Genomic DNA, 20,945 nt, shown 5'->3' with positions numbered 1-20,945 from the left:
CGTAAGGTTCTGGGACACTTTGGCAGGTTAGGAACCAGACCACATTTCTTGGGGTAGCTATTGTAGAGGAGCTTGTCTGGGTTGTAGAGTCAGGAGGCAGAAACTGTGATGTCCTAGAGTAAACACTGGATCTGAGGTCGGGGGACCTGGGTTTGAATCCTGGTGCTACCACTTAATTATCTGTGTGATTTTTGGCTCTGAACTTCAATTTCTTCATCTGTGAAATAAAGGAAGGGTGTGAACTCTTAAATCCTGTTCCAGATAAAAAATTGGATGATCCTATTTGATCTGTTCCATAGTCCAAATCAGAATAGTTAAGATCAGTATTATGACATTATGAGAATGCATAGTTTTTTCATGATTAAGATTGCAAAATATGATTAAGCACTTTCAGATAGCACGAAATTTTAGACCCTATGATTTCCATTAGATAACAATGAACATTATATGACTAATTTTCTCTTCCTTTCCCTGCAATCTCCTGTACTATTTTTTTAGAGCAATAGATTTATTTTTGTTTTTGCAAGGCAATGGTGTTAAGTGACCTGCCCAAGGTCACACAGCTAAGTAAGTATTAAGTGTCTGAGGTCAAGTTTGAACCCAGGTCCTCCTGATTCTAGGGTCAGTGCACCACCTAGCTGCCCCTCCTGTACTATTTTCAAAGCACAGCAAGGAGAAAAGATCATAGGGTCATAAACTGAGTTGTAAGAGATATTAGAGGTCATCTAATCTAGCCCTTCATATGGGGAAACTGAGGCTTAGTGAAATTAGTGACTTGCTCAAAGTCATGTAGGTTGTGAAAAAGCTGGAATTTGAATGTGGTTTCTCTATCTCACAATTGCCTGGCAACAAACTTACAGAATTGAAAGCTAAAGGGGACTTAGAAATGACCCACTTGAGGAGCACTTTGTATTTCAAAGAGATGAAGTAACTTTTCCAAAGATCATATATAGAGAACTAGTTAAGTAGTAGGGTTGGCATTCCAACCGAGGTCCTCTGACTCTAAGATATACAGAACATGCTGATTAAAAGAGATAGTTCTTTTCAAATTCTTGACACTATACACTCGGCTTGCAGAGAATGTTAATTTGTGTCTAATTTGGTAGTATGTAGTGAGAAGAGAGCCTGGTTTCAAATCTCAGATCCTCTATTTCCTAGCTCATACCCCCTTGGAGACCATGATCTGTAATATGAGAATAATACTTGCATTACTTACTTGATAAGGTCATTGTGGGGATTCACTGAACTAAATTAAAAAACTTTGCAAAAGAACATGCTTTGTATTTTGCATTGCAATGTATAAGCCAACATAGCTAGGTACTATGTGTTAGATATCAGGCTTTTAATCTACAATGACTTTGCAGCATCTTTTTTGATTGCATGGCATTATATAGTAGGCAAGTGGAGAAAGTGGTGGTAGGTAGAAAAGAATAGTTTAGAAAGATAGTGGCTTTGGACTAAGTTCAGATCCCTAATTCTAATACTTCCTAATTGTGACTTTGAGCAAATCATTTATGCCTCTGCCCTGCCCCCCCCCTCCCGACCCCGGCCTCAGTTTTCTCTACTGCAAAATGAGGGTATTGAAGAGGTTGACCTCTAAGGTCCCTTCTGGATTCAGATCTATGATCCCTTATAAAAGAGAAATGATTTACCTTTATAACTTTCTATATATAAATAAATGGAGAAGGGAAGGAAGGGGTGGGGGAAAATGTTGAAGGAGATCATTTATTTAGATTGGAATGGCAACATCATTCTCATTTATGAGTTAATAGCAGCATAGTGCAATTAGGAAGCAGATAACAAACTGATTCCTAAACAAAGATAATCCCCAGTTAATAAACAACCCCAGAAACCTTAGTGCTACTAATGAGTAAATTCAAGGTCAAGGTAGGAGGAGTTATTTTCTTTGTTTAGAGAGAGAACTTTATTTCATATAAACAACATCAATACTGAGATTCTAAAATTCACAGAGCATCACACTGGAGATTTTCTGGGATTGAGATTACATACAGGTTTTTTTTTTAAATCTCACAAACTTAATTTAAGGTGCAGTCTATACCTACATTTATTTTATTTTCATTGTTTCTTTGGCACATTTCCTGATTATTTAAAATATAAAAGTATAGGTTGAAATGGACTAATTCTGCAGAAACTTGATTATTTTGGACATCAGTGTAAGTACAGTTTTTTCCTAAGCATTATTTACAAATGAAGGAGAGTCAAAGTATGAGCTTCCTTATATTTCAGGAGAATGATGACCAGTAGAGCCAGACAGCTCCCCAGGGGAGAATAATGAGGATAAAAGAATGGAAGAGACTCCCCTGGGGTATTGCAGACAAACATCAGACACTGTGGAGCTTATTCTCTTCAGAAATCCATCATAGGCACAGTCTTTTTTTGGTCCTCATGGTTTGTTCAAGCCAGGACACTTAGTAAAATACAGCTTAGCTGATGCAGCTTGATCCTTTCATTCAGACCTAGATATATATGCAAAAACAAAAAAGACAAAGATGGAAGGGCCCTGGATTCTAAGAAACAAAGTTAAAAACTGCTCTGGCCTGTGAGTGGCTATATAGTATACTTTTTGTCTAATACAGAGCAGGAATGAGGGGATTTTTCCTCTGTAAAAGCTAAATTCTGAAAATCCTAAAGCATTGACTAGGCCACTTCTAGTCATCTTCATTCTCTCCATCTGTCCTGGAATTCATACATAGCGATGTTTTCTCTAAGAGCCAGACTTCTCTCTTCTGTGTCACTGATAGAGTGGCCCACATGCCACCCAAGTTAAATAACAGTAGCTTTGTAGTTGCTTTTTAAGAAAAGGGAAAACATTTCACATTGAGATTTCACATTCAAGTTTCATTTCTGGCAACTATTTGAAATAAAAATTGTATATAATAGACCTTTTAACAATGAACATGGTAGAGGAGTTAATAGTTCCTAGATTTCTAACATGGTACTTTAAAAACATAAAACAAGAGTCCTCTCTTCCCCCCCTGCCCCTATCTTAAAATGTTTATTTTAGAATTCTGCTGGTCTGTTTTTCTTTCAAAAGTAGTTAGCTTCAGACAAGTACAAAATGGAAAGTTTGGCACATTATCCAGTGGACTGTTTGATGCAGTATAATTTGCCAAAAAAAAGAGAATGTTTAAAGAGAAAGCCTATCAAAAGAGAGTTCAAATAAAGTCCTGGGCTCAGAATGGCAGAAGAGTTAAAAAAAAAAAGCAAAAAATTTAGCTATGCCCGAGAAAACTGAACAATCTTTGCTCCATTTAACGGCTGTGATTCCGACAGTGACTGGTTTACATGCTTCCACATTCCAGCAGTGACATTTTTTTTTTAAATACAAATAAATCATCTCTCTTAATTAGTCCATCTACCCTTCTTTCTCTCCCTCCTTTTTCCTCTATTTTCTGGAGTAAGAGCTGAACATCCAATATAGAAAATAATCTGGAAGTCTGGGTAACAAATCAAAAGCACTTGGGTTGGCTAATTGCTTTTTTCCCCTTTTGTTTTAATTTGCTGAGAGATCCCTCTTGTGGTGATGTCCTGAAATGTTCCCAGACCTGGGTATGGAAGGGGCTCTAAAACTGTGATGTCTGAGTAAATGAGATGGTGTCAGATTTGTCTATAGCAAAGCCTCCATTGACATAAGATTTCTTGGTCTCTGCATCTTCATTATCAAGTATTGTGGATTCCAAGGCAAAGGGGTTCACGATGTTGACTTCAGAGCTGACGTCCATCTGCTCTAGTTCTTTTTTAGAAAGCTTTTCCACGATTCCTGTTCCATATGCATCACCGAGGACATTCACCATGGTCCTGAAGCGGTCCCTAGAAGACAGAGTCCTCAGGTTAGAATTGAAATTTTTTTGTTGTTGTTTCTCTCAGGACACTGTACTATTTAATTTCTAGTCAAGTTAGCAAATCAGTGAATTTCAGAGTTGGAATAGATCTCAGTGGTCATTTTGTTCAGCTTAGACCTGGAAAAGAATTCCCTCTACAAAGTATCTGATAAGGAGCTACCTGATCTTTGTTTGAAGATCATTAATGAAGGAACACATCTCCTGAAACAAGCCAATTCACTTCGGGACAATCTCTCATTGTACAACTGAAACCATTCTCTCCAAAGTTAACTAACATCTCTTAATGGCCAAATCTAAAGGCCTTTTCTCTGTTTTCATTCTTCTTAATCTCTCTGAATCATTTGAAACTGCTCATCCCTTTCTAACTACTCTCTACTCTCAGGTTTCTTTCTGATCCTTCCTTTCTGATCTAAAGACTTATTGATCTTTACTGAATCATCATTCATACCATGTCCCCTAACTTTAGTTAACCCCCAAGACACTCTCTTGGGCTCCCCTCATGGGCCACTTCACTCACTATACCCTAACTGATGGATCTCATTAACTCTCATGGATTTCGTTATCATCTCTAGGCTGATTCAAGTCTAGTCTTAGTCATTGTTTATTGGATTTTTTGAATTTGATGTCCCACAAGCATCTCAAACTCAGCATGTCCCCAAAACAACTCATCTTTTTCTCTAAATATAACCACCTTCTAAACTTATCTATTTTTGTTAACAGCATAACTTATATGGGATAATGGATAGAGTGGTGGACTTGCAGTTCAGTATTTACTAAGATCTATGTGAACTTCAACAAGCCTCCCTGGGCTTCTGATTCCTCATCTGCAAAATGAGGGATTTAGGCTTAATGGCCTTTAAGGATCCTTCTAGCTCTAACCCTCTGTCATTATGATCCTTTCAAATATCCATTTGCAACCTCTGTCAACTATGATTTCTCAATATCCCTCATTCCACAAATCCAATCAATTGTCCAATCTTACCAATTTGACTTCCATATTTCTCTCATACATCCCCTTCTGTCCATACACAGTCACCATTTTCATTCAAGCCCTCATCACTACTCAGACTATTGTTGAAACATTATAATTGATTTCCCTGCCATAAGTATCTCTCTACTCAGATATATACTACACTTGTTGTTCAGTCATTTCAGTCATGTCTGACTCTTTATGACCCCATTTGGGGTTTTCTTGATCAAGATAATGGAGTGATTTGCCATTTTCTTCTCTAGCTTATTTTATAGAAGAGGAAATCAGGATTGGTTAATCAGGATTAAGTGAATTGCTCAGAGTCACAGTAGTGACCTAAGTGTTTGAGTACATATTTGAACCCAGGAAGATGAGCCTTCCTGACTTCAGGCTTGCACTCTATTCACTGTGCCACTGAATTGCCCTACTTTGTATACACACAAACACACACACACACACACACACACACACACACACACACACACACACCCTACCCCCTACCAGTTGGATTGTAAACTCCATGAGAGCAGGGCCTGTTTCTTTATTCTTCTTCTTTATATCGCTAGTCCCTGAGGCAGTATACAAATGATATTTAGCAAATATTTGTTGATTGCCTGAAGCTGAAGTATAAGGGTACATATGGAAATTCAGGATTAGACCAATAGACTTTGTTATAAAACACCCTGGAGCCAATGGTTTCTCAACAAAGCTGTGACTGTAGGTAACTGCTTATTCTACAATATGCAAGAAAGATACTTTTTAACATTGAAAAAATAAATTTGCATGATTTTAATGCTAGAAAGTTGTACTCTCTGATATTCACACTTAAATAAGGTTCCTATTTTATAGATAAGAAGAGATAAATTGCCTTGTCTACACTCATTTTTAATTCACATGTATTCTAATATTGACTTAAAATTTGGGGTGTGCTAATACCTTGTCTTACTTCTGCTTCCTAATCCCCACTCACCCAAAAAATGAAATATCAACTTTCCCATACTCAAACTCAGGCATCCCAAATGCTAATTCCAGAGTTCTTTCTAATGTATCATAGTGGTGAAAATATACAAAATGCAGTTAGCTTTGTGTGAGAATCAGGGCCAGTCAGATAACATATCTGAACATTGATTTCATCACAAGCATTCTTCATTTTTTGTTTTTCTGCTAGATTATATGTTTAGATGTTTCATACATGCAGGTGGATGTAATTAATCAATATATTTTCATACCTACACATCCCCCTATCGACTGTACCAAAATTTACTTTTCCCCTTTCCACCTTGGAGAGCCCATAAACTTTTGACCAATTAGAAATTAATTACCTTCATTTGTATTCTGGTTAATTATTTTTATAATTAATAATAATTTATAATAATATAATTAATAAAAATATAATTTGTACTTAATTAAATTTTAATAATTATAACTTTTCAGGCTTAACTATTTTGGGGGTTTAAAAATCTGCTTTACTATGTATTCAGAGTTTTTTGACTAACTGGGAAGCTCATTGATCCTTTTTTTGGATTAACTAATAATTCATTTATACTTGGATTGTTTCATTAACTATTAATTACCAGTTAGAGTGGTTAATACCAAAGTTGGCATATGGAGACAGAAATTTGATACATTGATCAATAAAACATGTATTATGATCTTACTATGTGCTAAGGCTTAGTGATACAAAAACAAATATGAAATTCCTTAAGGAGTTAAATTCTATGAGAAAAAAGAACTCATGTACATGTAAGTAATTGCAAAATACAGTCAAAGTAAATACAAAGATTTTTTTTGGGGGGGTGGAGAATTAGAATTATGAAAGGTCCCTTGTTAGAGATTCCTAGTTTGAACTTTGAAGGAAGTAGGAATTCTAAAGAATGCAGATGAGGAAGGTGTGTATTCTAGGAATGGAACACAGCTTATACAAAGACATGAACATGGGATGTGGAGAATGTGTGAAAGGGAGTAGTAATATGTAATAAGCCTGGAGAGGTAGGCGGGAGCTGGATTGTGAAGGACTTTAAATTCCAGACAGAAGCATTTGTATTTAATTGGAGAGGCAGAAGAGAGCCACTGGAGCTTTTCAAGTAGGAGAGTGAGGAGGTCAGAAATATACAGTAGGAATATCTCTCTGGCAGCTTTGTGTAGAATGGGTTAGAGTGTGGAGAGACTTGACAAAGGGAGACCAATTAGGTACCTGTTGGCACAGTCCAGAGAGAGGTGATAAGGGCTGAAACACATGTGAATGGAGAGAAGGGGATGAATGTGAGAAATGTTGTCTAAGCAGAATAGACAAGGCTTGGCATTTGTTCCATAAAGGAAATAGGAGGTGCTAGGACTTTTGTAGAATCAGTTCTTATTAGGAACTCAGAGGCCATCTGGGTCAATCTATACCTGAACAAGAATCATCAGACCAACATAACTGAAAAGTGTAAAACCTCCAGTGAATGGAAACTCATCACCTCATGGAGAAGGCCATTCTATTTTTGTACAGTTCTGACTGTTAGGATATTTTTTTCCTGACATCAAGCCTGGATCCACTTCTTTGCCACTTCCATTTCTCATTCCTAGCTCAAAACTCTGAGGGGAAGGGAGGGAGGAGGAGAGAGAGACAGGACAGTCCTTTACATACTTGAAGATGGCTATCACGACCTCTCTAAACTTCCTTCCCAGGTCATTCAAGGAATTTGAATCCTCAGAGAGTGACAAATTTTGAGGCTTCAGAGAAAAGTGAATGACTTTGGCTGCCAAAAGTTGAACAAAGCTTCAGTCTTGTGAAAATTGCAGGTAGACCAAATTAGCTTGTGCTCACAAATATTGTATTTATGTCAGTCTAGACTGTGCCAAAATTGAACACAGAGTGTATTGTCAATGATTGATTGACCCTCCTTTGGGTCAGTTGACAGCTTAAATTTGTAGGTGTCTCAGAAATGAATGCTTTGGGTAATGAGTGGGAAAAGTAAGAGAGGGAGATTGTATAGATTCTGGAATCAGAAGATCTGGGTTCAAATCATACCTCTGACTTTTATGTTGCTTTGGGCAAGTCACTGAGACTCACTGGTCTCAAGTTGTCTTATCTGTAAAATAATCAGTCTTCAAGTCAAGTCAAAGAGCATTTATTAAACCCTTGCTATGTGCCAAATACTGGGAATATAAATACAAGTAAGATAGGAAAACTAATCTTTTTTTGAGAGAAATTACATTCTGATGAGAAAACAACACATAAAATGACTTAGCAGCCTATTCTACTACTAGATTTCTTAAATTCAGTTGTTTTTCAGTCATATCTAACTCTGTGACCCCATTTGGTGTTTTCTTGACAAAGACACTGGAGTGGTTTTCCATTTCCTTCTCCAGCTTATTTTATAGATGAGGAAACTTAAAGCAAATGGGGTTATGTGACTTGCTCAGGATCACACAGCTAATAAGTATCTGAGGCTAGATTTGAACTCAGGGAGACAAATCTTCTTGCCTCTAGGCCTAGCATTCTGTCCATTCGCTGTACCACCTAGCTGCCCTAAACTGCAAAACATACTTTCCCACTGGTGGCGTGTCTAGTTCAAGCTCACTCCTTGAAGGCCCTAAAGAGGTAGAAATAGGACTCATGTGGAGCTTTGTATTGTAGCATCCCTCTAGAGTTCAGATTCCTACCTAATTATCCAGGGCACTTTTGTTTGTAGAAGAGGCAGTTGTTGGGTCATGGGAAAAACTAGCTTTAGAGACAGAAGCCCTGGGTTTGAGTTTTGCTTTGATGTACAATATGTGATCATGTGCAAGGGCTTTCCCTCTGTATTAACTCAGCATCCTTTTCTATAAAATGAGTTGATTTAGAGTCCAATATCACCAAAATATATAGAACACTGCATTTGTAACCATAAGACTTGAGTTTGGATCCCCACTCTGCTACATGCCATCTGTGTGACATCTTGGTAAGTCATTTGTCCTTTATGTGTCTGTTCTCTTCAATAAACTGAAGGATTTGGACTAGATAATTTCCAAGGCATCTTTTATGCAAATCCTATGACTCTTCATGCTTTAAAATGCTATGATCAATAGATTTATTAAGGTCTAGGACAAAGTAGGAGGTACCTTGGGAATAGATGTGAAACCATGGATAGTTATTAAACTCATTACTATCTGTCTTTTTGTCCCATAACTGACATCTAACCTTGAGCATAACCATATCAGATTACATGATGGTGATACTATTTATTGGTATTTTAAAATCAGCACTCATCTTTATTATGATGAGTTAATGTTTAAGCACCTTATCAGGTAGACTGATTGGGAAGAAATTAAGAGAGCAGCACCTGGCTCCCTGGCCATCTTAAAAGAGAAGGACCAATTTGGAAAATTTGGAAAATTTGGAAAATTGTCCTCCCACCCCATTAAAAACAATGAGATTGTTATAGTTGATTTCAAGTCAGAAAAATGCAACTCACAGAAGCCAGTCCACAGCGATGATGAGAGTGACATCTTCGGCTGGCAGGCCAACAGCACTCAGTACAATGACCATGGTGACTAGTCCTGCCTGGGGCACTCCTGCAGCTCCAATGCTGGCAGCTGTTGCTGTGACACTGTGGCCAAAGCATAAACACAGGAAAAGGAGTTAGAAATGTCATCTTCCTTTTAAGGGCTCACCTGACTTTTATTGCAACTTTCTCAAATCTATGTGTGTGATTCTGTTGGGGGCAGAGGAAGAAGAATTCGACTCTGCCTCTGCCCTCAAGGAGTTTATGATCTAGTAGGGGAAACAAAACAAGTGGCATGAATACTTTGCAAGGCAGATATATATGGTCAGATATGTTGTTCAGTCATTTTTTAGTGGTCTGACTCTTCATGACCTCATTTGGGTTTTCTTAGCAAAAGTACTGGTGTGATTTGCCATTTCCTTCTCAAGCTCATTTTATAGATATAGATATAGATAGACCAGATTTGAACTCATGAAGATGAATCTTCCTGACTTCAGGCCCAGTATTCTATCCATTGTACCACCTAGCTGCTCTGAAAACTTTATGACTTGATCTTAAAGGAATTTGCTTATTAGTAACCCCCAGCTCAAAAAAAAAAAAGAATTTTTGTTTCTAGAGCTTAGCCCAATGCTTAGCATTTAAGCATTTGGTAAAGTTCACAAAATACTTTTCTAACAAGGTAGTGAATTGCAAATATTATTCCTACTTTATACATGAACAAACTGAGGTTCAGAAAGGTGAATTGTTTATCTTGTCATGTACCTAGTAGAGAGGAAGAATGGTTTGGAAACCTTACTAGAAAGAGCACACCAAGTTTTATACTTGAAATCATCTGTATCTTAATTTATCTATAAGATGACCTTTGGGTCCCTGTATTCTATCTAGAGTACAGAAACATTTACTTAGTGATAATTATGAAAGTGACTACAAGAGAGAGTAGAGAATGAATAAAGACAGTATAGTGCAAATAAAAGAAAGTCAAAGACAGATCATTGGGAGACCGTCACATTAGGAGGAAAGGAAAATATTGCAAAACAGAGATAGAAGAGGGTGGTAAGAGAAAAGGAGGGGAACTCCCGAAACACAATGTCATAGAAGTCATGGATAAGAAAGTATCCAGAGAGAGGGAGCTACCTTATGGAAAATACCACAAGACAATGTTGATGGAAAAAAATGTAAATTGGATTTAGTTATGAGAAAGTCATTAGAAATCTTGGACAGTGCAAAGTGTTGATAAGTAGACAGCTGAAATAAAAAAATACTATTTATAAATCACTTAAAAGTTTACAAAAAAGTTTATGATTATTATCTTATTTAATTCTCATCACACCCCTCAGAGGTAGATACTATTATTAACTCCATTTACAGATAAGGAAGCTGAGGCAGATGGACTAAGTCATTTGTCCAGGATGACATAGCTAGTAAGTATCTAAATCCAGATATGAACCCAGATATGAACTCAAGTTTTCCTGACTCCAAGTCCAGTGCACTATCCATGGAAAATGTCATAGTTAAAAGATCTGGAGACTTTAAAACAGGGATGGGGAAACTTTTTTCTACCAAGAGCTATTAGGATATTTGTAATATCATTTAGCTATATTTAGCCAAACATTTAATTCACCCTAAAAAACTGCTAAACTTATTGAATTTTGAGTCCCACTTGTGGCTGTTGTGGTAGCGCCAGACCAAATGATTTTCCTGGCTTTATGTGGTCCGGGGGGCTGGATGTTTCCTGCCCCTACTTTAAATGAATACTTATTTAATGGAAAATCTCTATGATATTTTTAATAAGCAATCACATCCAGACTTTACTTGAAGCTTCTAGTGAGGGAACCTATTACTTTCCAAAGGATTCCATTCTATGTTGCCTAATTTTCTAAGGAATTTTTTCCCCTTTCACCTAGCCAAAATTGTCCTCCACACAATTTCCTCTCATTGCTTCAAATTGTGCTCTCTGGGACAAGACAGGACAAGTTAGATTCTTCTTCCATCTGACCTGAAGACTTCTAGCAGGTCTTCCCTAAGTGTTCTCTTCTCCAGGCTCAACATTACCCTTTTGCCCTCAATGAATCCTCCTATGTTTCAAGGGACGCCTCAACATTCTTGACAGTAAGGACATAGCACATGCCAGACATTGTTATGAAACATATAACTGGGGCGGCTAGGTGGTGTAGTGGATAAAGCACTGGCCCTGGAGTCAGGAGTACTTGGGTTCAAATCCAGTCTCAGACACTTAATAATTACCTGTGTGGCCTTGGGCAAGCCACTTAACCCCGTTTACCTTGCAAAAAGCTAAAAAAAAAAAATAAACATATAACCTAAGTTATAGGATCCACACAAAAGCAAAAATCTCTGCTCACAGTCTTAATTGGAGAATCCTTTGCTTTATCAATATACTTCCCAATATACTTCTCCAGACTGAATCTGACACTCCAGATTTGTTCTGACAAGGGTACAGTACAGCACCAATCTCTTCCTTCTGGGTAGCCTTACATCTTGATGACTTTTTTTTGACTGCTACATTGCACTACTGAGTTATCACCCCCAAGCTCCCTTTTAGAGGAAAGACACTCATTTCATGTCTAAAAAAATTTGTTTTTGAAACCAAGTATAGGATTTTACATTTCTCCTTGGCAAGGAGGGCAGCTAGGTGGTGACATGGATAGAGGGCTAGAACTGGAGTCAGGGAGGTCTGAGTTCAAATCTGGTCTCAGACATTTACTAGTTGCTTGAACTTGGGTAAGATACCTCTACCTGCCCTAGTTTCCTCATATATAAAATAGGTATAATAATGATAATAATAATAGTAATAATAGTGCTTATGTCCTAATGTTATTGTGAAGGTAAAGTGAGAAAACACTTGTAAAGTACTTTGCAAACTTTAAGGCACTATATTCATACCAATGATTATATCAATATACACTTATTGTTATTATTTATTTATACTCAGCTCATTGTTTTAACCTGCAGAAATATTTTTGGATTCTGACTTGTATAAATTATCCTTCCCAGTGTTATCTGAAAATGTGATGAGTACACCTTTGATAAAAGCTCAGGGATAAAGATAAATGCCTAGGTATATTAAGCCATTAATGCGGTAGCTTCATCCATGTTTCAGTTGACTCCCCAGCCATATTCTCCAATCAACTAGCCAACCTCTCCTTACCCTCCCCCAAATCAATATCACCACTATTGCTAAAGGAAAGGGAATTATAACTATACTAACCATCCCTATACCTTTTCTATGTGCTGCCATTCTTGTTAGAATGTAAGCTTCCTGAAGGCAAACTCTGTATCTCTGATTCTTAACTCAAGGCTTGATATATGAGCAGTACTAATAAATGCTTTTTCATTCGTTCATTCATTCATTCCACCAGTTCTGAATCCTCTCCTCTTATCATCTTGTTCATAAAATGAGAGACTGTAAAATACTTGACTGAAATCTCAGAAGATCATATCTACAACATTTCCCAATCTATCATACAGACTACTTTTTCTAGTTATTTGGTTAGAAAGAGAAAAGATGAGAGCTTGAGTGATTTGCCTGGGGATACTTAGAGGTTAATTGATTTTTTTGCAAGGTCACATCTCTAGTTTGTATTAGAGATAGAATTTGAACTCAAGACATCTTGACTTCAAGAATATTTATCAGTACAAAGTACAAATATTTCCTTATATTAATATAGAAACTTTAAATTTTCAAATGCCTTATCTCATTTGATAATCACAACAACATTATAAATGGGATAGTTCTCTGCCTCCCTCACCCCATTTCATAGATGAGTATGGAGTTTAAGGGACTTTCACAAGATCACATGGTTTACCATTTTTTTTTTTTGCAAGTTGATGGGGTTAAAAGACTTGCCCAGGGTCACATAGCTAGATAATTATTAAGTGTCTAAGTTCACATTTGAACTCAGGTTTTCCTGACTCTAGGACTGGTAATCTATCTCCACTGCACCACCTAACCACCCCTTTACCATTATTTTTTTTAAAGTATGAAAGAAACCTGGACTTGTATTTTGCCCAATAATAAAGGAACCTGTGAGAAAGAATGAATATTAATGTGTTTTTGGTTGGGCCCAGGGATTCCTAAGTCTGAGGCAGAGAATTTCCTTCCCCTTTAAACCACAGACATCACATACATCAAATGACCAGGCATTTGACACTGCATTTACACTATGCTACTCTTAGGTGAAATGCTCTCTACTTCTGAACTGTCAGTAGTATGGTGTGATGGAAAGAGAACATAGCCAGGAACCCTGGATTTGAACAGTGGTTCTTACATTAAGCTATGGAACTGTGGACCAATCATTTAACCTTCAAGATTCTTTTCTTTTCTAAAATGGGTAAGATAAATAATTCTTAATAACTGCCCACCTCTATATGGCTTTTGTGGGGAAAAGTATGAATCTTAAAAAACTTTATAGATTGTTGCTATTATATCTCTAAGTCACTTTCTACACACAAAGCTTCAATATGAGTTACAAAATTTCAAAAGTTCTGCCAACATTGTTCAGTTTGGTCATGTCTGAGGCATAGAACCTCCCTCTTCCTGGTAGGTAGGTGACAGGCTGACTCTATAGCTGCATGGATTTGCCAAAGGAGGTGGTTTTTGTGGATACAACTGTATTTAATAATGCTTTGGCTTACTGAGCAGGAAGCCATGATGTATCAAGAATTAACCAATATTCTGCAGACTGAGGTTGGTTGGGTATGGCATTGAGAGACTACATAGAGTCAAGGAGGATTCTGACTTTGACCTCAGTCCTGCCCCTACAAAATCCAGACATGCCACTTCCTTTGCCTGAAATGTGAGACCTTTAAGTGATTTCTGAGACTTCAGTGAAATATACCTTTGACTCAGTGTTTTTTTAATTTTTTTTAATGGAAGAAAACACAACTTTTCAGAGAACCCTTTTCACATCCTCAGGACCATTTTTAAGAATGGGGCAACTCAAGAATCTGGTATTTAATTCTAGTTAATAAACATTTATAGAGGAGTCCTGAAGAGCACTGTACATTGGAAGAGATACAAAGATCATGGATCTTATCATTAAGATTCAAGCCTAGATAAGATTAGTACCTGGGCAGACCTTATAGCTATTTCACAACACTTTGGCACATAGAAGGATTTTCAGGAGGGCCAAGTCCTGTGATGTCAAGCAAGATTTTGTTTGTGCATCCATGTAGAGCTTATAGTAATCATAGCATCACACAGAGTTAGAGCTAGAAGGGAGGGAAGAAGGAAGGAAAGAAGGAAAAATAGAAGAAAGTAAGGAAGGAAAAAAGGAAATTAGCATCCATTATCTACTATGTGGACAATCATTGGGTTAAGCAAGCATTTGACAAATATTTTTTTCTTTAGATGGGGCAGCTAGGTGGTACAGTGGATAGCCACTGACCTTGAGTCAAGAGAATGGGAGTTTGAATCCAGCCTCAGACACTTGACTCTTCCTAGCTATGTTTTGGGCAAGTCACTTATCCCTGATTGCCTCACAAGCAGGTCCATCCCCAGTTATCCTGATTCATATCTGGCCAGTGGAACCAGATGACTCTGGAGGAGAAAGTGGGACTGCTGATTTAGCACAGCTCCCCTCACTCAAACCCAATTCATATACTTGTCATGGCATCACCTCCCTGATGTCACGGTCTTCTTCGATAATGAAGGACAAATGTCATTTCATTAAATCCTCAAAATAACTCTGGGAAGTTGGGCTACACATTATGGTCCACATTTTACAGTAAAAGAAACTGAGGCAGACAGCAGTTAAATGACTTCAGAGTCACACAGCAAATAAATGCATCAGGCCGAATTTGAACTCAGATCTTCCCGATTCTAGGTCCAGTGCACTAGCTACTCTGGTGTCATGACTTTAGAGGTCATGACATTAGAAGAAAACTAAGTCCTAGAGGAACTAAATGACTCCCCTAAAGTGACACAGTAGAACTCAATTCTTGACTCTAGCACTACGACAGCACCTAGCTGCCTTAAAGGATGACAGAGTAACCAGAAGGGAATGTGAATGAGTTCAATTAAGGAAACATTAATTAAGCATCTACTACATGCAAGGTAGAATTCTGTACCTTCTCTAGAGAAGTCAAAGAGCTCCTGGGTGGAACCCTGAATTTAATAAGCAAAACAATTGCTATGTGTCTCACATATTATTATTGGGGTAGTGCCAGTGGCTGAGTGTGGTTTAAGTGTATGGCTAAAGTATAATGAATAAATATACATGTGTATCTTGGTTGTTCTGAATATAGGCACAAGGCCTATTCTAGTAGTCTGGGTAAAGAATTAGAGGCACTTAGAAAATGTAGAACCAAGATGAGGAAAGGAACATTTAGAAAGTGACAAAGGCTCAGAAATGGGGACTTATCTAGAAGACTAGAGTTCGAGTCAGTGTTTAGTCCTGCCTCATAAGTCATGTGATCATATATAAGGCCTCAATTTTCTCATCTGGAAAACCTTCTTGGAATCCAGTTCAAAGAATTTTGGGCCTGGAGTTAGGAACATTCTTATTCCTGAGTTCAGATCTAACCTTTGACACTTATTAGCTTTGTGACCCGAGTCAAATTACCTAACCCTGTTTGCTTTAGTTTCCTCATCTGTAAAATGAGATAGAGAAGGAAATGGTATAGGACTCCAATATCCTTGCTAAGAAAATAACAGATGGGGTCAAGAGGAGTCAGACACAATTGAAAAATAACTGAACAACAACAAACCAACATGAATGGGGAGGGGGAAGAAGTTCAACCTGTTTTTAGACCCAAAAGTTCAAGTCAACTACAGAGTAGGTTTAGTATAGTATTGTATTGTATAGAACAGAGGATGCCTTTGGATCAAACTGCAGTGGCTGAGATCCCATTATATGGATTGGAGATGAGACTATACAGAGTAGAAGTCAAAGGAATACAAACTTTAACTGAACAATATCCAATTCCTTGAGTTTTCTTCCCAAGTACTTTATAGGGAAGCTACCAGTAATAGTGATGAACATTGGAGCAACACCCTCAACCCACCTAATGGTGATTATCTTTCCAATGTCCAGATCCAAGTCATTGAGTTGTGCAATGAACACAGCAGCAACTGCTTCATAGAGGGCAGTTCCATCCATATTGATTGTTGCACCAACGGGCAGAACGAATCTGGTGATTCTTTTGTCCACGTGATTCTTTTCTTCTGCACAGCGAAAGGTAACAGGTAGTGTTGCTGAGCTGAAAAACAAAAGAAGAAACCAGTTCATAGTTACTGAACGCCAGCCAGGTACTACTTAAATATTGAGGCTTTTTGCTTCTAGAAGGCTAATCTTTTTTTTTTTTTTGCAAGGCAATGAGGTTAAGTGGCTTGCCTAAGACCACATAGCTAGGAAATTATTAAGTGTCTGAGGTCGAATTTGAACTCAGATACTCCTGACTCCAGGTCCTATCCACTGTGCCACCTAGCTGCCCCTAGAAGGTTAATCTTAGAGTATAAAGCATTCAACTCACCCTTCAATAATTCCAGGAAACAAAATTCAGAGTGTTAATACCTCTACAAATACAATAAATTCTTAACTGTTTCATACTAGGAAAGGGGAAAAACATTTGTGGGAGAAAAAAATATATTTTCAGGCAGAGACACAAAGAGATACTCCCAAGAGATACTATCATTTCTCAGCCTAAAGGGCATTTCTAGTGTTTTTGTATGTGCCATTATAAAATAGAGAAAGGGACAGATAGACATGAGACTTCCTTTGATCACATTTGTTTTCAGGAAAACAAAATATATTTATTTATTTACCTGGAAGAGATCATGAGGGCTGTGAGCAGAGCCTGTGCCATCCCCATGGCAAACCGAAAAGGGTTCTTTCGTACAACTAGAAAGTAGATGAGTGGGAGGATTACAATGGAATGTATGGCAAGCCTGCAAACAAAGAGAGACAGTTTTATAGATAATAATGCTGGTGGGAGGTGTATCCACTTTTACTAGGATAATAGATTCATCAAAGCATTAAAGTGTTTTGAATAAGTGTATATGAATGTGTGTATGTGTATGTATATCCATTTGTGTAGATATAACTACAACTATGATTTTTTTGATGTGAGAAATTCTTGGTGTATAAAACTCCTTTCACTAATCTAGGTCAGCATTTTATAACTTAATCTTAAAGATTTGCCTGGAGACACTTAGAAGTTAATTGATTTTCCCAAGATCACACATCTGATATACACCAGAGACAGAATTTTATCGTCTTGACTCAGGTCTATTTATCTCCTTATAGCTATATAGAAACTCTATACTTTAGTTAAACATTTTCACATACCTCATCTCATTTGCTCATCACAACAACCTTATAAATAAGGTATATCCCTGCCTTCCCCAATCCTATTTTATAGATGAGAAAACTTAGGTGTGGAGGTTAAGTGACTTACACAAGGTCACATGGCTGTGTGAGAACCAAGACTATGGTTGGATGGCTTTTGCATGAAAAGGTCCAGTGCTTCCTAACTACTTTTTCTACTGCCCCACATTGTCACACAGATAGACACAGTCAAATAGTCCAAGGAAGACTTCAACCTCTCAGGCATGTCTTGTTTTTTAAAATGTCATATTTTAAGACTCCTTTTTTTTTCTGTCTCTAGCCCTTTCCAAAGAAAATATCCTCAATTTAGTTAGGATACTGGAGTTACATAATCTAGGGACACAGAAGAGATGGGAAAGAAATCAGCAGATGACATTCCCAGAACAAAGTGATCCTTTAAAACTTTTTGCAAGGCAATGGGGTTAAGTGACTTGCTCAAGGTCACACAATTATTAAGTACTCTATCCATTGTGCCAACTGGCTGCCCCAAGCCTATAGTAAATAGTTTTAATATATATATAATACATTTTAGTAATTTAGTAAATTTAGTAAATATAGTAAATATATTTTAAAGTAAATATTGTTTGCACAAGGATGAAATCAGTTGGAGTGATCTGGACATAGTCATCAGATATGAAGGCAGAGTTCATAGCTCATGCCTGAGAACTTGGGGTTTTTAATAATAATAATAATAATAATCGTGATTAATAGCAGTGAAAGCTTTCAGAATAAAAAGTAGGGGATAGAGAGTTAGCCTTGGAGTAAAGAAGAGTTGGGTTCAAATACTGTCTCTGGCACATATTAGCTGTGTGACAGACTATGAATCATTGGACACCAGATAGCTCTGTGAGTTGTAAGTGAGTTGTTGATCTATACTGGCAGACAGATGTTTGTTGTACACTATGCAATCCCTATGCTAATGAATCACAGGTCCAGAAAATTTTTAAAAAATAACTTCTATGAGTTAGGTGGGAGAGTGAATGGGGCTGAATCTGGAGTCAGGAAGACCTGAGTTCAGAACCTGATTCAGACACTTATTAGCAATGTGACTCTGGTAAGTTTCCTGGTAAGTTATTTAGCCTGAATTTCCTTTTCTTAGTCTGATTTTCCTCATGTACAAAATGAAGATAATGAAGATAAATAATACTGTTAACTCATAGGGTTGTTGTCAGGATCAAATGAGATCATGTATGATAAATAAAAAACAAATTTGCAAAACAAAGTGCTATATATAAAATGCTAGATATGAGCTGAAGATGAAAATGGCAAACCACTCCAGTATCTTTGTCAAGAAAACCCCAAATAGGACCTGAATATTTGGAGGTGTCTGAAATGACTAAACAACAACAAATTTCTATATCATTTTATGTTTTTAGATATCACTTTTTATGTTTTTATGTTTAGATATAGCATTTTGTTTTTAGATATCACTTTTAATTTCTTAATCTTCTTTGTAACATGGTTCCTTCTGACTATCTGGGGGAACCCTACATATGTAACCCTTTTCAGAACAGTGTTTTTTAATGCAAAAGATTAAATGAATAAAATTACAAAGGAGATAAAATATATTGCAACAACTGTCTTAAGAAAAAATTCATGGACTCCAGGCCAAGAATTTTTCAAACTAGCTCTGAGAGGTGGGCAGTTACAAATATTATTTCTATTTTTCAGATTAGAAACCTGAGATTCAAAGAGTTGGAGTGAATTGTGGAAGGTTGGGGAATCATCCCTCAGCATAATATAGCAAGAATAATGGAACAGCAATCATTAGAGCCATAGTAGAACTAACTTGCACCCAGCATGCCTATACATTTTAGAATAGTAGAGCCAGAAGGGACCTTAAAGGCCATTTGCTTTAAAATCCTCTTTTATGGACGGGAATTCTATAGGGAGGGAGTGGGAAAGGGCTTTACAGTTAAAATAGTAGCATTTTATACTAGCCTGAAAATGTTTCCTTTCTCAGAAGGAACTCATAGCAAGGATTACAAGCAGACTTAACAAATGATAAACAGGTGCACTTTAGTTTTTTATTCATAGTCTTATTTGGAGTGAAGGTGAATAAAGTAACAGTGAACTTTTTGGTTCAAGTAATGGGTTGACATAAAATCTGTGTCCTTCAGAGCAACTTTGGCTTAAAAGAGTTAGGAGTCAGGCTTGGACAGGCCCTTGCTAGGTGGGCATAGGGACTGAGATTGGACCTATAATTTCACTGAGAGATCTGAGGTTAGGAACCTCTCTCTACCAAAATGTAATCAACTTTTTGGAAATTTACAGTCTCAGTACACCCAAATATTTATGTAATGGATCCCAGCATCACCGGTCAGTATATGTCAATTGTGGGACAAAAACACAGGTCTTCCTAGATATGTCAGTTGTTTTTCCCCTGTAGCATTCAAGGGTCTCTTGATGTGTGACCTTGGGTACATCATTTAACCACGATGAGCCTCATCTTTTTTTTTTTTTTGGTGAGGCAATGGGGTTAAATGACTTGCCCAAGATCCCACAGCTAGAAAGTATCAAATGTCTGACGCTTGATTTGAACCCAGGTCCTCCTGACTCCAGGGATAGTGCTCTATCCATTGTGCCAACCAACAGCTCCCTCAGTTAGCTTATCTTTATAATGGAGATATAAACCTTGATGATTTATTGTGGAAACAATGTTTTTGTCAAGTTCAAAGACTATAGAATATGGTCTGGTCTTACTAGAATAACTAGTATAATTGCCTGGAGAGTATCACAGGCTATATGAACAGAGCTAAACCCTGGAAGGCACTTGGATAACCAAGAGATGCCACGTGTGAGAAGAGTATTTCCTTATAATGTCCCTAAAATTCTACCTGTTGTTCTCAGAGAATGATTTCTGAGTAACTAAGAGACCTTGAGCTCATTCTCCACAAACCCAGCAATTAATGTGGTGCAAACCATTTCCAAATTAGCAATTAAAGAGCAGATCCAGAATCTTTAATCTTAGAACTTTCTCTTTGTACTTAGAAAGGCTGATTTAAAAAAAATAGGTGTTCAAAGTATCTAGAGTTGGACAGACCCTATGAGATCATCTAGTCCATGACCCCCCATTTGACAGATGAGGAAACAGACTTACAGATGTCATCATGTCATCAAAGATTTTGAGGAAGAGACCTTAGGGATGTCCAGTTGAACTCCTTTATTTAATAGATAAACTGAGAACAAGAAAAATGTGAAGTGACTTATACAAGGGCTTGTCTCTTTCCAAATAAGCACCCTGTTTTCAGCAGAGACTGGGTCCCTTCTTTAAAAAAAATAAAGAAAAATAGGTGAC

At 37.3% G+C, this 20,945-nt stretch overlaps 1 protein-coding gene across 2 annotated transcripts in view; it reads right to left on the bottom strand.

Moving 5' to 3' along the window:
- Window positions 1-1,706: 1,706 nt before the first annotated feature.
- SLC1A1 (solute carrier family 1 member 1) overlaps window positions 1,707-20,945 on the bottom strand; it is a 105,105-nt gene continuing 85,866 nt past the window's right edge. For both annotated transcript variants that reach the window (XM_074197456.1, XM_074197457.1), the window contains exons 9-12: window positions 17,086-17,208; window positions 16,326-16,520; window positions 9,273-9,407; window positions 1,707-3,831 (exon numbers count right to left, since the gene is read on the bottom strand). In XM_074197456.1, coding sequence (XP_074053557.1) covers window positions 3,585-3,831; window positions 9,273-9,407; window positions 16,326-16,520; window positions 17,086-17,208 — 700 coding nt within the window. In that variant the 3' untranslated portion in view covers window positions 1,707-3,584. The remainder of the gene's footprint in view (window positions 3,832-9,272; window positions 9,408-16,325; window positions 16,521-17,085; window positions 17,209-20,945) is intronic.

This window comes from Macrotis lagotis, chromosome 8, assembly GCF_037893015.1.
Source record: "Macrotis lagotis isolate mMagLag1 chromosome 8, bilby.v1.9.chrom.fasta, whole genome shotgun sequence".
Lineage (NCBI taxonomy): Eukaryota > Metazoa > Chordata > Mammalia > Peramelemorphia > Peramelidae > Macrotis > Macrotis lagotis.
This window is presented reverse-complemented; position numbering and strand designations above follow the sequence as displayed.